Below are 14,773 nucleotides of genomic sequence, written 5' to 3'. Positions count from 1 at the left end.
CACACTTTGAGCAAGGCTGTAAAACACTGAGAACAAGACTGTAACACGTTAGTCGCAAGGCTGAAACACACTGGGAGCAATGCTGGAATATACTGGGAGCAAGGCTGGAACAGACTAGCAGCAAGGCTGAAACACACTGGGAGCAAGGCTGGAATATACTGGCAGAAAGGCTGGAGCACACTGGGAGCAAGACTGGAACACACTAGTAGCAAGGCTGGAATATACTGGGAGCAAGGCTGGAGCACACTGGGAGCAAGGCTGGAATATACTGGGAGCCAGACTGGAACACACTTTGAGCAAGACTGGAACACACTGGGAGCAAGACTGGAAAACACTGAGAACAAGACTGTAACACATTAGTAGCAAGGCTGAAACACACTGGGAGCAAGGCTGGAATATACTGGCAGAAAGGCTGGAGCACACTGGGAGCAAGGCTGGAACACACTAGGCGCAAGACTGGAACACACTGGGAGCAAGGCTGAAATATACTGGGAGGAAGGCTGGAACACACTAGGAGCAAGGCTGGAACATACTGAGAGGAAAACTGGAACACACTGGGAAGAAGATTGGAACACACTGGGAGTAAGGCTGTAATACACTGGGAGCAAGGATGGAACACACTGGGAGAAAGGCTGGAATATGCTGGGAGCAAGGCTGAAGAATACTAGGAGCAAGGTTGGAACACACCGGGAGCAAGACTGGAATATACTGGGAGGAATACTGGAACACACTAGGAGCAAGGCTGAAACACACTGGGAGCAAGACTGTTAGCAAGGCTGGAATTTACTGGGAGCAATGCTGGAGCACACTGAAAGCAAGGCTAGAACACACTAGGAGCAAGGCAGGAACACACTGGGAATAAAGGCTGGAATATACTGGGAGCAAGGCTGAAATATACTGGGAGCCAGACTGGAACACACTTTGAGCAAGACTGGAAAACACTGGGAGCAAGACTGGAACACACTGGGAGCAAGGCTGGAATATACTGGGAGCAAGGCTGGAATATACTGGGAGCAAGGCTGGAGCACACTGGGAGCAAGGCTGGAATATACTGGGAGCAAGGCTGGAGCACACTGGGAGCAAGGCTGGAATATACTGGAAGCAAGGCTGGAGCACACTGGGAGCAAGGCTGGAATATACTGGGAGCAAGGCTGGAGCACACTGGGAGCAAGGCTGGAATATACTGGGAGCAAGGCTGGAGCACACTGGGAGCAAGGCTGGAATATACTGGGAGCAAGGCTGGAGCACAGTAGCAGTAAGGCTGGAACATACTGAGAGGAAGACTGGAGCACACTGGGAGAAAGCAATGTAATGTCCTGCGAGCCACCACTTGCTATAAGCCCAAAATAGGGACTCTCAAATTACACTATAATATTGAATTAGCAGCCAGCGTGGCACATGTCTCATAAATCATGCAAAGATCATCCAATATTCTAAAATACGTTGCGCTTTCAAACTTACAATCCAAATAGTGAAACGAAAAAATGTGCTACATAACAACAGCAATAAAGTGATAACGTGCTAAAATACATACAATATTACAAATAAAGTGCTTTCATGCAGGATATGATAAAACATCCATATGGTGATAAAAAAGCAATCAATACAATCCTTAAACCAATATAATGGTGAACCAAACTATAAAAATCCTGATAATATATATATATGTGTGTGAGAAAAAAAGTGCTACAATGTGCTGAGCAATCTAAAAAAAGTTCAAAAGTGCTCCAATGTAATCCATGCGATCAATGCGATTCAGTGGTCGCTGTGATATCAATCCAATACTAAGGTGCTGCGTGTGCACTCAGGGCCCCCCCCCCGGTAATGGCCGCTCACCTTAGAGCGTGTGACCTTGCTGATTGGGCGTGGTCAATACACGCAATGGAACCTGTAAATGGTAAATCCGGATTCCTGTGGTGGCCTCAATATGGTAATGGAGTCCCTTTTGTGCCTCAGTAATAGCAATAGAAAAAGGAGGACTTCATAGTGTCGATACAAGGGGTTAATTCGCATCTTCCTCAGGGGGAAATTACCACTGAACCATTTACAGGTTCCAATGTGTGTATTGACCAAGCCTAATGAGCAAGGTCACACGCTCTAAGGTTAGCGGCCATTACCCGGGGGGAACACCTGAGTGCACACGCAGCACCTTAATATTGGATTGATATCACAGGAACCACTGAATCGCATGGATTACATTGGAGCACTTTTGAACTTTTTTTGATTGCACAGCACATTGTAGCACTTTTTTTCTCACATATATGTGTATATATATATATATATATATATATATATATATATATATATATATATATATATATATATATATATATATAATAAGGATTTTTATAGTTTGGTTCACCATTATATTAGTTTAAGGATTTTATTGATTGCTTTTTTCCTCACCATATGGATGTTTTATCATATCCTGCATGAAAGCACTTTATTTGGAATATTGTATGTATTTTAGCACGTTATCACTTTATTGCTGTTGTTATGTAGCACATTTTTTCGTTTCACTATTTGGATTTTAAGTTTGAAAGAGCAGCGTATTATAGAACACTGGGAGCAAGATTGGAACACACTGGGAGTAAGGATGGAATATACTGGGAGAAAGGCTGAAAAATACCAGGAGCAAGACTGGATTATACTGGGATCAAGGCTGGAACACACTGGGAGCAAGACTGGAATATACTAGGAGGAATGCTGGAACATACCGGGAGAAAGGCTGAAATATACTGGGAGCAAGACTGGATCATACTGGGAGGAAGGCTGGAACATACCGGGAGGAAGGCTAGAACATACCGGGAGGAAGGCTGGAACATACCAGGAGTCAGGCTAGAACATACCGGGAGGAAGGCTGGAACATACTGGGAGGAAGGCTGGAACATACTGAGAGCAAGGCTGGAACATACCGGGAGGAAGGCTGGAATATGCTGGAAACAAGGCTGGAACACACTGGGAGCAAGACTGGAATATACAAGGAGGAATGCTGGAACATACCAGGAGGAAGGCTGGAACATACCGGGAGGAAGGCTGGAACATACCGGGAGGAAGGCTGGAATATGCTGGAAGGCTGGAATATGCTGGGAGCAAGGCTGGAACACGCTGGGAGCAAGGCTGGAACATACCGGGAGCAAGGCTGGAACACACTGGGAGCAAGACTGGAATATACTAGGAGGAATACTGGAACATGCCGGGAGAAAGGCTGAAATATACTGGGAGCAAGACTGGATCATACTGGGAGGAAGGCTGGAACATACCGGGAGGAAGGCTGGAACATACCGGGAGGAAGGCTGGAACATACCGGGAGGAAGGCTGGAACATACTAGGAGGAAGGCTGGAACATACTGAGAGCAAGGCTGCAACATACCGGGAGGAAGGCTGGAATATGCTGGGAGCAAGGCTGGAATATAGTAGGAGGAATGCTGGAACATACCGGGAGGATGGCTGGAACATACCAGGAGGAAGGCTGGAACATACCGGGAGGAAGGCTGGAACATACTGAGAGCAAGGCTGGAACATACCGGGAGGAAGGCTGGAACATACCGGGAGGAAGGCTGGAACATACTGAGAGCAAGGCTGGAACATACCGGGAGGAAGGCTGGAATATGCTGGGAGCAAGGCTGGAACACGCTGGGAGCAAGGCTGGAACACGCTGGGAGCAAGGCTGGAACACACTGGGAGCAAGACTGGAATATACTAGGAGGAATGCTGGAACATACCGGGAGAAAGGCTGAAATATACTGGGAGCAAGACTGGATCATACTGGGAGGAAGGCTGGAACATACCGGGAGGAAGGCTGGAACATACCAGGAGGAAGGCTAGAACATACCGGGAGGAAGGCTGGAACATACCAGGAGGAAGGCTAGAACATACCAGGAGGAAGGCTGGAACATACTGGGAGGAAGGCTGGAACATACCGGGAGGAAGGCTGGAACATACTGGGAGGAAGGCTGGAACATACTGAGAGCAAGGCTGGAACATACCGGGAGGAAGGCTGGAATATGCTGGGAGCAAGGCTGGAACACGCTGGGAGCAAGGCTGGAACAGACCGGGAGCAAGGCTGGAACATACCGGGAGCAAGGCTGGAACAGACCGGGAGCAAGGCTGGAAAATACCGGGAGCAAGGCTGGAACAGACCTGGAGCAAGGCTGGAACATACCGGGAGGAAGGCTAGAACATACCGGGAGGAAGGCTAGAACATACCGGGAGGAAGGCTGGAACATACCAGGAGGAATGCTAGAACATACCGGGAGGAAGGCTGGAACATACTGGGAGGAAGGCTGGAACATACTGGGAGGAAGGCTGGAACATACTGAGAGCAAGGCTGGAACATACCGGGAGGAAGGCTGGAACATACTGGGAGGTAGGCTGGAACATACCGGGAGGAAGGCTGGAACATACTAGGAGGAAGGCTGGAACATACCGGGAGGAAGGCTGGAATATGCTGGGAGCAAGGCTGGAACATACTGGGAGCAAGGCTGGAATATACTAGGAGGAATGCTGGAACATACCGGGAGAAAGGCTGAAATATACTGGGAGCAAGACTGGATCATACTGGGAGGAAGGCTGGAACATACCGGGAGGAAGGCTAGAACATACTGGGAGGAAGGGTGGACCATACCAGGAGGAAGGCTAGAACATACCGGGAGGAAGGCTGGTACATACTGGGAGGAAGGCTAAAACATACCGGGAGGAAGGCTGGAACATACCAGGAGGAAGGCTGGAATATGCTGGGAGCAAGACTGGAACACGCTGGGAGCTAGGCTGGAACACACCGGGAGGAAGGCTGGAACATACTGGGAGGAAGGCTAAAACATACCGGGAGGAAGGCTGGAACATACCAGGAGGAAGGCTGGAATATGCTGGGAGCAAGGCTGGAACACACCGGGAGCAAGGCTGGAACATACCGGGAGCAAGGCTGGAACATACTGAGAGCAAGGCTGGAACATACCGGGAGGAAGGCTGGAACATACTGGGAGGAAGGCTGGAACATACCGATAGGAAGGCTGGAACATACCGGGAGGAAGGCTGGAACATACCGGGAGGAAGCCTGGAACATACCGGGAGAAAGACTGGAACATTTTGGGAGGAAGGCTGGAACATACCGGGAGGAAGCCTGGAACATACCGGGAGGAAGCCTGGAACATACCGGGAGGAAAGCCTGGAACATACCGGGAGGAAGGCTGGAACATACTGGGAGGAAGGCTGGAACATACTGAGAGCAAGGCTGGAACATACCGGGAGGAAGGCTGGAATATGCTGGGAGCAAGGCTGGAACACGCTGGGAGCAAGGCTGGAACAGACCGGGAGCAAGGCTGGAACAGACCGGGAGCAAGGCTGGAAAATACCGGGAGCAAGGCTGGAACAGACCGGGAGCAAGGCTGGAACATACCGGGAGGAAGGCTAGAACATACCGGGAGGAAGGCTAGAACATACCGGGAGGAAGGCTGGAACATACCAGGAGGAATGCTAGAACATACCGGGAGGAAGGCTGGAACATACTGGGAGGGAGGCTAGAACATACCGGGAGGAAGGCTGGAACATACCAGGAGGAATGCTAGAACATACCGGGAGGAAGGCTAGAACATACCGGGAGGAAGGCTGGAACATACCAGGAGGAATGCTAGAACATACCGGGAGGAAGGCTGGAACATACTGGGAGGAAGGCTGGAACATACTGAGAGCAAGGCTGGAACATACCGGGAGGAAGGCTGGAACATACTGGGAGGTAGGCTGGAACATACCGGGAGGAAGGCTGGAACATACTAGGAGGAAGGCTGGAACATACCGGGAGGAAGGCTGGAATATGCTGGGAGCAAGGCTGGAACATACTGGGAGCAAGGCTGGAATATACTAGGAGGAATGCTGGAACATACCGGGAGAAAGGCTGAAATATACTGGGAGCAAGACTGGATCATACTGGGAGGAAGGCTGGAACATACCGGGAGGAAGGCTAGAACATACTGGGAGGAAGGGTGGACCATACCAGGAGGAAGGCTAGAACATACCGGGAGGAAGGCTGGAACATACTGGGAGGAAGGCTAAAACATACCGGGAGGAAGGCTGGAACATACCAGGAGGAAGGCTGGAATATGCTGGGAGCAAGACTGGAACACGCTGGGAGCTAGGCTGGAACACACCGGGAGGAAGGCTGGAACATACTGGGAGGAAGGCTAAAACATACCGGGAGGAAGGCTGGAACATACCAGGAGGAAGGCTGGAATATGCTGGGAGCAAGGCTGGAACACACCGGGAGCAAGGCTGGAACATACCGGGAGCAAGGCTGGAACATACTGAGAGCAAGGCTGGAACATACCGGGAGGAAGGCTGGAACATACTGGGAGGAAGGCTGGAACATACCGATAGGAAGGCTGGAACATACCGGGAGGAAGGCTGGAACATACCGGGAGGAAGCCTGGAACATACCGGGAGAAAGACTGGAACATTTTGGGAGGAAGGCTGGAACATACCGGGAGGAAGCCTGGAACATACCGGGAGGAAGCCTGGAACATACCGGGAGGAAGCCTGGAACATACCGGGAGGAAGGCTGGAACATACTGGGAGGAAGGCTGGAACATACTGAGAGCAAGGCTGGAACATACCGGGAGGAAGGCTGGAATATGCTGGGAGCAAGGCTGGAACACGCTGGGAGCAAGGCTGGAACAGACCGGGAGCAAGGCTGGAACATACCGGGAGCAAGGCTGGAACATACTGGGAGGAAGGGTGGACCATACCAGGAGGAAGGCTGGAACAGACCGGGAGCAAGGCTGGAACATACCGGGAGGAAGGCTGGAACATACTGGGAGGAAGGCTAAAACATACCGGGAGGAAGGCTGGAACATACCAGGAGGAAGGCTGGAATATGCTGGGAGCAAGGCTGGAACACACCGGGAGCAAGGCTGGAACATACTGAGAGCAAGGCTGGAACATACCGGGAGGAAGGCTGGAACATACCGATAGGAAGGCTGGAACATACCGGGAGGAAGGCTGGAACATACCGGGAGGAAGGCTGGAACATACCAGGAGTCAGGCTAGAACATACCGGGAGGAAGGCTGGAACATACCGATAGGAAGGCTGGAACATACCGGGAGGAAGGCTGGAACATACCGGGAGGAAGGCTGGAACATACCGGGAGGAAGGCTGGAACATACCGGGAGGAAGGCTGGAACATACCGGGAGGAAGGCTGGAACATACCGGGAGAAAGGCTGGAACATACCGGGAGGAAGCCTGGAACATACCGGGAGGAAGCCTCGAACATACCGGGAGGAAAGTTGGAATATACTACCCAGTGTGTTCTGGTCCGGAGCCGGCCGAGACCATCAAAGTGCCTTCAAGGGTGTGTTCAGGCGATGCCGGCTGGGGGTGAGTCTGGTGGAGGTGGTGCCTGAGTGTGTCATGTGATGTCATGGTGCACGGGAGCCGAGCGGAGCAGCCGGAGCAGGACTGTCAGTGCTGTTTGGAATGAAGTGGACTGAAGGGCCCCCCAGCTCTGGAGAGAGACTGTCACTTTGACTCAGGGCTCTGCAATACTTACAACCTATATCGAAAATAAAATAAGGAATATACTATATTACCAAAAGTATTGGGACGCCTACTTTTAATGTCACCCCAGTCTTAGTCTGTAGGGTTCAATATTGAGTTGGCTCCGCCCTTTGCAGCTATAACAGCTTCAACTCTTCTGGGAAGGCCGTCCACAAGGTTTAGGAGGGTGTCTATGGGAATGTTTGACCATTCTTCCAGAAGGGCATTTGTGAGGTCAGACACTGATGTTGGATGAGAAGGCCTGGTCTCAGGTCTAATTCATCCCAAACGTGTTCTATTGGGTTGAGGTCAGGACTCTGTGCAGGCCAGTCAATTCCTCCACTCCAAACTCGCTCATTCATGTCTTTATGGACCTTGCTTTGTGCACTGGTGAGCAGTCCTGACCTCAACCCGAGGTCTTTAGCAAAAAATAAATAAAACCCCCCAGTGGTGATTAAATACCACCAAAAGAAAGCTCTATTTGTGTGAAAAAAATTATAAAAATGTAATCTGGGTAGTGTTGTATGACCGCGCAAATGTCATTCAAAGTTGTCATTCAAAGTGTGAGACTGCTGAAAGCTGGGCAGGAAGGTGGTGAGCATGCCCAGTATTGAGGGGGGGGGGCAGGAAGGGGGTGATCATGCCCCGTATTGAGGGGAGGGGGCAAGCTGAAAACTGGGCAGGAAGGGGGTGAGCAGGCACGGTATTGAGGGGAGGGGGCAGGAAGGGGGTGAGCATGTCCGGTACTGAGAGGGGAGCAGGAAGGGGGTGAGAGTGCCTGGTACTGAGGGGGGCAGGAAGCGGTGAGAGTGCCCAGTACTGGGGGGCAGGAAGGGAGATGAGAGCGTGCGGTACTGAGGGGGGCAGGAAGGGGGTGAGCATGTCCCGTACTGAGAGGGGGGTGGGAAGGGGGTCAGAGTGCCTGGTACTGAGGGGGGCAGGAAGGGGGTGAGAGTGCCCGGTACTGAGGGGGGCAGGAAGGGGGTCAGAGTGCCCAGTACTGAGGGGGGCAGGAAGGGGATCAGAATGCCCAGTACTGAGGGGGGGCAGGAAGGGGTGAGTGTGCCCGGAATTCAGGGGAGGGTGGTGAGCATGTCTGGTACTGGGGGGGGAGGAACGAGGTCAGAGTGCCCGGTACTGAGGGGGGGCAAGAAGGTGGTGAGACTGCCTGGTACTGAGGGGGGGCAGGAAGGGGGTGAGAGTGCCGGTACTGGGGGGACAGGAAGGGGGTGAGAGTGACCGGTACTGAGGGGGGCAGGAAGAGGGTGAGAGTGCCCGGTACTGAGGGGGGGCAGGAAGGGGTGAGAGTGCCTGGTACTGAGGGGGGCAGGAAGCGGTGAGAGTGCCCAGTACTGAGGGGGGGGCAGGAAGGGAGATGAGAGCGTGCGGTACTGAGGGGGGGCAGGAAGGGGGTGAGAGTGCCTGGTACTGAGGGGGGGCAGGAAGAGGGGTGAGAGTGCCCGGGAATAGGGCGGGCAGGAAGGTGGTGAGACTGCCTGGTACTGGGGGGGCAGGAAAGGGGTGAGAGTGCCCGGTACTGAGGGGGGAGCAGGAAGGGGGAGAGAATGCCCGGTACTGGGGGGGCAGGAAGGGGGTGAGAGTACCCGGTACTGGGGGGGCAGGAAGGGGGTGAGAGTGCACGGTACTGAGGGCGGGCAGGAAGGTGGTGAGACTGCCTGGTACTGGGGGGGGGGCAGGAAGGGGGTGAGAATGCCCAGTATGGGGGGCAGGGTGCCGGTACTGGGGGGACAGGAAGGGGGTGAGAGTGCCCGGTACTGGGGGGGGGGCAGGAAGAGGGTGAGAGTGCCCGATACTGGGGGGGGGGCAGGAAGGGGGTGAGAGTGCCTGGTACTGAGGGGGGCAGGAAGCTGTGAGAGTGCCCAGTACTGAGGGGGGGCAGGAAGGGAGATGAGAGCGTGCGGTACTGAGGGGGGGCAGGAAGGGGGTGAGCATGTCTGGTACTGAGGGGGGGCAGGAAGGGGGTCAGAGTGCCTGGTACTGAGGGGGGCAGGAAGGTGGTGAGAGTGCCTGGGAATAGGGCGGGCAGGAAGGTGGTGAGACTGCCTGGTACTGGGGGGGTAGGAAAGGGGTGAGAGTGCCCGGGAATGAGGGGGGAGCAGGAAGGGGGAGAGAATGCCCAGTGATGAGGGGGGTCAGGAAGAGGGTGAGAGTGCCCAGTAAGCAAGTGGTTAAAGTAGCGCAGTGCTGCTCATGAAGGGGGTAAAACCTTCCGGAGCTGAAGTGGTTGAGATAAAACGCACAACTGCAAGATACAAATAATCGGGGGGTTGTATCCCTTTAATAACATGAACATTTTCGGGGCACAAACATTTCCACACCCTTGTATGCAGATCCTCTATATACTGTATTTGTGTACATAGTTACATAGTTAGTCAGGTTGAAAAAAGACACAAGTCCATCCAGTGTAATAAAACAATGGGAGGGTAGAACGGTCTTGTGTCACGTTGTGGCATCGGGATTGAAGGCCATGTTGTTGGAAGAAAAGTTTTTGTGTTTTTTTGGAAAGACGTGACCGGGTCTGGAAGGTGGGCCCCAAAACCGAGCTTCCTCTGGTGGGCCCCCCCCCCCCCCCCCCGTGTGTGTGTCCCGGGCTGAGCCTGTTTTTGGGGTGCAGGAAAAGGTCTTCTACTTGTGTGAACCTTCCGATGTCTGTAAATACGGGGACTTCTGTGAAAGATATTCCCCCCCGCCAAGGGGGCGGGTTCAAGTCTTCTTGCTTGTGTGCCTCCTCAGATGTCTGTGAAGAAGAGACTTCAGTGAAAAGCATTTCCCGCACTCGGGACAGGAGTACGGCTTCTCCCCCGTGTGGGATCTCTGATGTAAAATAAGTTCCGATTTCCATCGGCAATATTTCCCGCACTCGGAGCAGGAATACGGCTTCTCGCCCGTGTGATTCCTAAAATGCCTGTAAAGGTAGGACTTTTCTAAAAAACATTTCCCGCACTCGGGACAGGAATACGGCTTCTCCCCCGTGTGGGTTTTTATATGCCGGACAAGCGTTGACTTCACCGGGAAACACTGCCCACACTCAGGGCAGGAATACGGCCTCTCCCCCGTGTGGGTTTTTTGATGTTTGACAAGATCTGCTTTCCATAGGTAACATTTCCCGCACTCGGGGCAGGAATACGGTCTCTCCCCTGTGTGGGATTTTTGATGTTCGACCAGTTTTGCCAGCTCTGGGTAACATTTCCCGCACTCGGAGCAGGAATACAGCATCCCTTCCAGGTGAGTTTTAAGGTGGTCGTCGAGACGGGACTTCTCCGCAAAGCTTTTCCCGCACTCGGAGCAGGAATACAGCATCTCCTCCGTGTGGGTTTTTAGATGTCGGACAAGTGCCGATTTCCGCGGATAACACTGCCCACACTCGGAACAGGAATACGGCCTCTCCCCCGTGTGAGATCGCTGATGGATGATGAATTCTGATTTCCGCTGAATGCATTTCCCGCACTCAGAGCAGGAATACAGCTTCTCCCCGCCATGATTTCTATGCCCACTTAATTCGGAGCTAAAACTTTCCTCAGGTTCAGGACAGGAAAATATCTCCTCCCGCTTAATCCTGGCCCCATCCCCCACAGTACGAGGTTGCTCAGAGTCGGAGGGACTCCATGGTCTATCCACACTGTGAAGTCCACCATCCATAGTGGAGATCATTGTCTTTTCTCCTCCACAATCTCCTGTGATGTCCTCATCTTCCATTCTACAACCTGGAGATAAAGTGAGACGATCCTTTGAGGGTTTCTCCATGGCGTGTCCTGGAAAAATATAAAAACATCATCAATAGATATGAGAGGGTTAGTTCACTTCCATCAAGATCCCATCTGGATCGGGTAGATATGAGTGAGGAGATGTTCTCTGTGGAGGTCCCAACCAGCCGGGACTTTTCCCCCCTCTTCAGTCCTTTGGTCCTTATCCCAGATCACTTCTACATTTACACAGCCTTGTCAGAAGAGCAGGAACCAATGGGGACTGGGAGGTCCATGCTCTTCACACAACCACAAGCCTAGGCACTGGGTCATGTGACCTCTGATAGACAAGAGGGGCAAAGTCCTGACTTGAAGACGCTTTACCATAGAACAAGTGATCATAGACCTAGGCTTCTGGTGATATGCAGCACTGGAGGGAGCTAACAACAGTATTTTCTCCTGGAAAGATCAGTGGTTTATTGTTATTTCTTACCCCATTGAGATGTTTAATAGAGTTTTATGGTAACATTTAGCTAGAAGTCGGCTGGAAGAAGAGGAACCAACCTAAGAAAGGCTCAATCTGTGTTATCATATCTGTGCTACTGTAACTAGGAGTGACCCACAACCTAATACTGCCAGCTGAACCACAAATAGGGTATCAGTACAGGGAGGGGACCATTACCAACCTAATACTGCCATCTGAACCGCAAATAGGGTATCAGTACAGGGAGGGGACCATTACCAACCTAATACTGCCATCTGAACCGCAAATAGGGTATCAGTACAGGGAGGGGACCATTATATAACTATTATTGGCTGATATCACTCAGCTCCACCCTACTCTGGACCAATCAGTGAGCAGTAACAGAGCAGAGATAAGAGAAGAATATATGATGGGTCACCTGTGCTGATCTCTGTAGGAGTGTCCTCCTCTATGAATGTCCTCGTCATTCCAGCCTCCTCCGTATATTGCTGATCATCCCTCACATACGTCTCCTCTACTTCACCCTCAACTTTCATGTTCATCAGATCTTCACCCTAAACCAACAGAATGGCAGAAAATAACATCTGTAACATAGAAGTATTTATGATGTGAGATCACATAGAAAATATCATCTTGTAGAGTCCACACATCATCTCCACATGTCAGAGTGTTCAATCACTTTATGTTCCCGACCCTCAACTCCACCTACCTGATGATGGTGGGGGATGGTGAGATCCTTGTGTCTTTCATAAAACTCCTTTATCATTCTACACTGTTCATCCTTCTCTTTCCCGAAATACAGAAGACGGGGACATCTCTCTGGTGGTTCCCTTGTTACTTCCATGTGTCCTTCTGAAAGGTCCTTCATCACACCGTACTCCTCGTCCCTCTCTGTAAACTCTTCTTTAACATTATTATAATCCCCGAGGTTTCCACTCTGAATATATCATAAAAAATTCATTGTAACAATCATGCTGTGTATAAATCAGAACTACCAATAATTGTCACTCATCTACCTGATGATGGTGGGGGATGGTGTGACCTTCCTGTGTGGAATCCCGGGAATACAGAGGACGGGGACATCTCTCTGGTGGGTTTCTGTTACTTGAAGGCTCCATCTTGATGTCCTTGTAGAAATCCTTGGGTCCTACAGAAAGCTGCTTCATCGCCCCACCCTCATCATCCTTCTCTTTTATCTCTTCTTTAACCTCAACTTTAGGGTCTCTCAGGTTTCCACTCTGAATATATAATAAAAATGACATCAATGGTAACAATGCAGATAATGTACAGATCCTAATGATACTATCAGTGATTGTTCCTCATCTACCTGATGATGGTGGGGGATGGTGTGACCTTCCTGTGTGGAATCCCGGGAATACAGAGGACGGGGACATCTCTCTGGTGGGTTCCCATTACTGGATCCATCTGTAGGAAACACACACACTGACTGAATACATTGTTTCTATGTGTTTATCAGATGATGGGGGGATGGGTGGAGCCTCCGTACTGCTCTCTCCTTTACAATAAAGTCTCCTCTTACCCGGTGATGTGAGGGGCGGCTGATTGGCCATCATGACGTCCTTGTAGAGATCCTTGTGTCCTTCTAAATACTCCTACATAGGAAAATAGACAGTAACACTACTTAGGAACCTGATACTTATCATGATACAGTCACCATCCAGACACATCCCTTGTCTGTTACTGGATAATGTCCCAGAATTCCCAGAATCCTCCTCACCTCTCCTGTCAGCAGCTCCATCATCTTCTTGGTGACTTCTAGAATCTTCTCCATGTTGTGTCTCTCAGGTTTTAGGGAGTCACATGGAGGCACTGTGATGGTCATATGATCACCGGACTTCACAAGAGGAAATCTCTGTATTGGGGAACCAATAGGAATATCATGTTAGAATCCCAGAATCCTCCTCACCTCTCCGGTCAGGTCTGTGTTTTATTAATAGAGATAAGAGTGATGTCATGTGACCTCCCAGAATCCTCCTCACCTCTCCGGTCAGGTCTGGGTTTTATTAATAGAGATAAGAGTGATGTCATGTGACCTCCCAGAATCCTCCTCACCTCTCCGGTCAGGTCTGTGTTTTATTAATAGAGATAAGAGTGATGTCATGTGACCTCCCAGAATCCTCCTCACCTCTCTGGTCAGGTCTGTGTTTTATTAATAGAGATAAGAGTGATGTCATGTGACCTCCCAGAATCCTCCTCACCTCTCCGGTCAGGTCTGTGTGTTTTATTAATAGAGATAAGAGTGATGTCATGTGACCTCCCAGAATCCTCCTCACCTCTCCGGTCAGGTCTGTGTGTTTTATTAATAGAGATAAGAGTGATGTCATGTGATCTCCCAGAATCCTCCTCACCTCTCCGGTCAGGTCTGTGTTTTATTAATAGAGATAAGAGTGGTGTCATGTGACCTCCCAGAATCCTCCTCACCTCTCCGGTCAGGTCTGTGTTTTAATAATAGGGATAAGAGTGATGTCATGTGACCTCCCAGAATCCTCCTCACCTCTCCGGTCAGGTCTGTGTTTTATTAATAGAGATAAGAGTGATGTCATGTGACCTCCCAGAATCCTCCTCACCTCTCCGGTCAGGTCTGTGTTTTATTAATAGAGATAAGAGTGATGTCATGTGACCTCCCAGAATCCTCCTCACCTCTCCGGTCAGGTCTGTGTTTTATTAATAGAGATAAGAGTGATGTCATGTGACCTCCCAGAATCCTCCTCACCTCTCCGGTCAGGTCTGTGTTTTATTAATAGAGATAAGAGTGATGTCATGTGACCTCCCAGAATCCTCCTCACCTCTCCGGTCAGCAGGTAGATGATCTCCAGGGTGAACTTTAGTATCCTCTCAGTCATGTGACTCCGGTCCTCCTCCATCATCATTGGTTATGTGATCTATACAGGTTTCCCTGTAGTAGAATTATTGAAGATGTGAATATTGAAGAGGTAATTATGTGGAGTGTACTGGTTGTACAATATTAGGATGGGGATATAAGGGGGTTAATAGTCGTGTTGCCATTTGTACACGTAGAGGTCTATACATCAAAC

The 14,773-nt window shown here is 50.8% G+C and overlaps 1 protein-coding gene across 1 annotated transcript in view; it reads right to left on the bottom strand.

Moving 5' to 3' along the window:
* LOC143955460 (uncharacterized) overlaps positions 1-14,773 on the bottom strand; it is a 121,529-nt gene that overhangs the window by 50,207 nt on the left and 56,549 nt on the right. Inside the window, exons 9-13 of the mRNA XM_077465503.1 lie at positions 13,045-13,140; positions 12,734-12,955; positions 12,427-12,654; positions 12,136-12,271; positions 10,303-11,302 (exon numbers count right to left, since the gene is read on the bottom strand). Of these exons, the coding sequence (XP_077321629.1) occupies positions 10,303-11,302; positions 12,136-12,271; positions 12,427-12,654; positions 12,734-12,955; positions 13,045-13,140 (1,682 nt within the window). The remainder of the gene's footprint in view (positions 1-10,302; positions 11,303-12,135; positions 12,272-12,426; positions 12,655-12,733; positions 12,956-13,044; positions 13,141-14,773) is intronic.

This window comes from Lithobates pipiens, unplaced genomic scaffold (genome assembly GCF_037356315.1).
Source record: "Lithobates pipiens isolate NorthernLeopardFrog02 unplaced genomic scaffold, aLitPip1_a1.2 Scaffold_35, whole genome shotgun sequence".
In the NCBI taxonomy this organism is placed as follows: Eukaryota; Metazoa; Chordata; class Amphibia; order Anura; family Ranidae; genus Lithobates; species Lithobates pipiens.
This window is presented reverse-complemented; position numbering and strand designations above follow the sequence as displayed.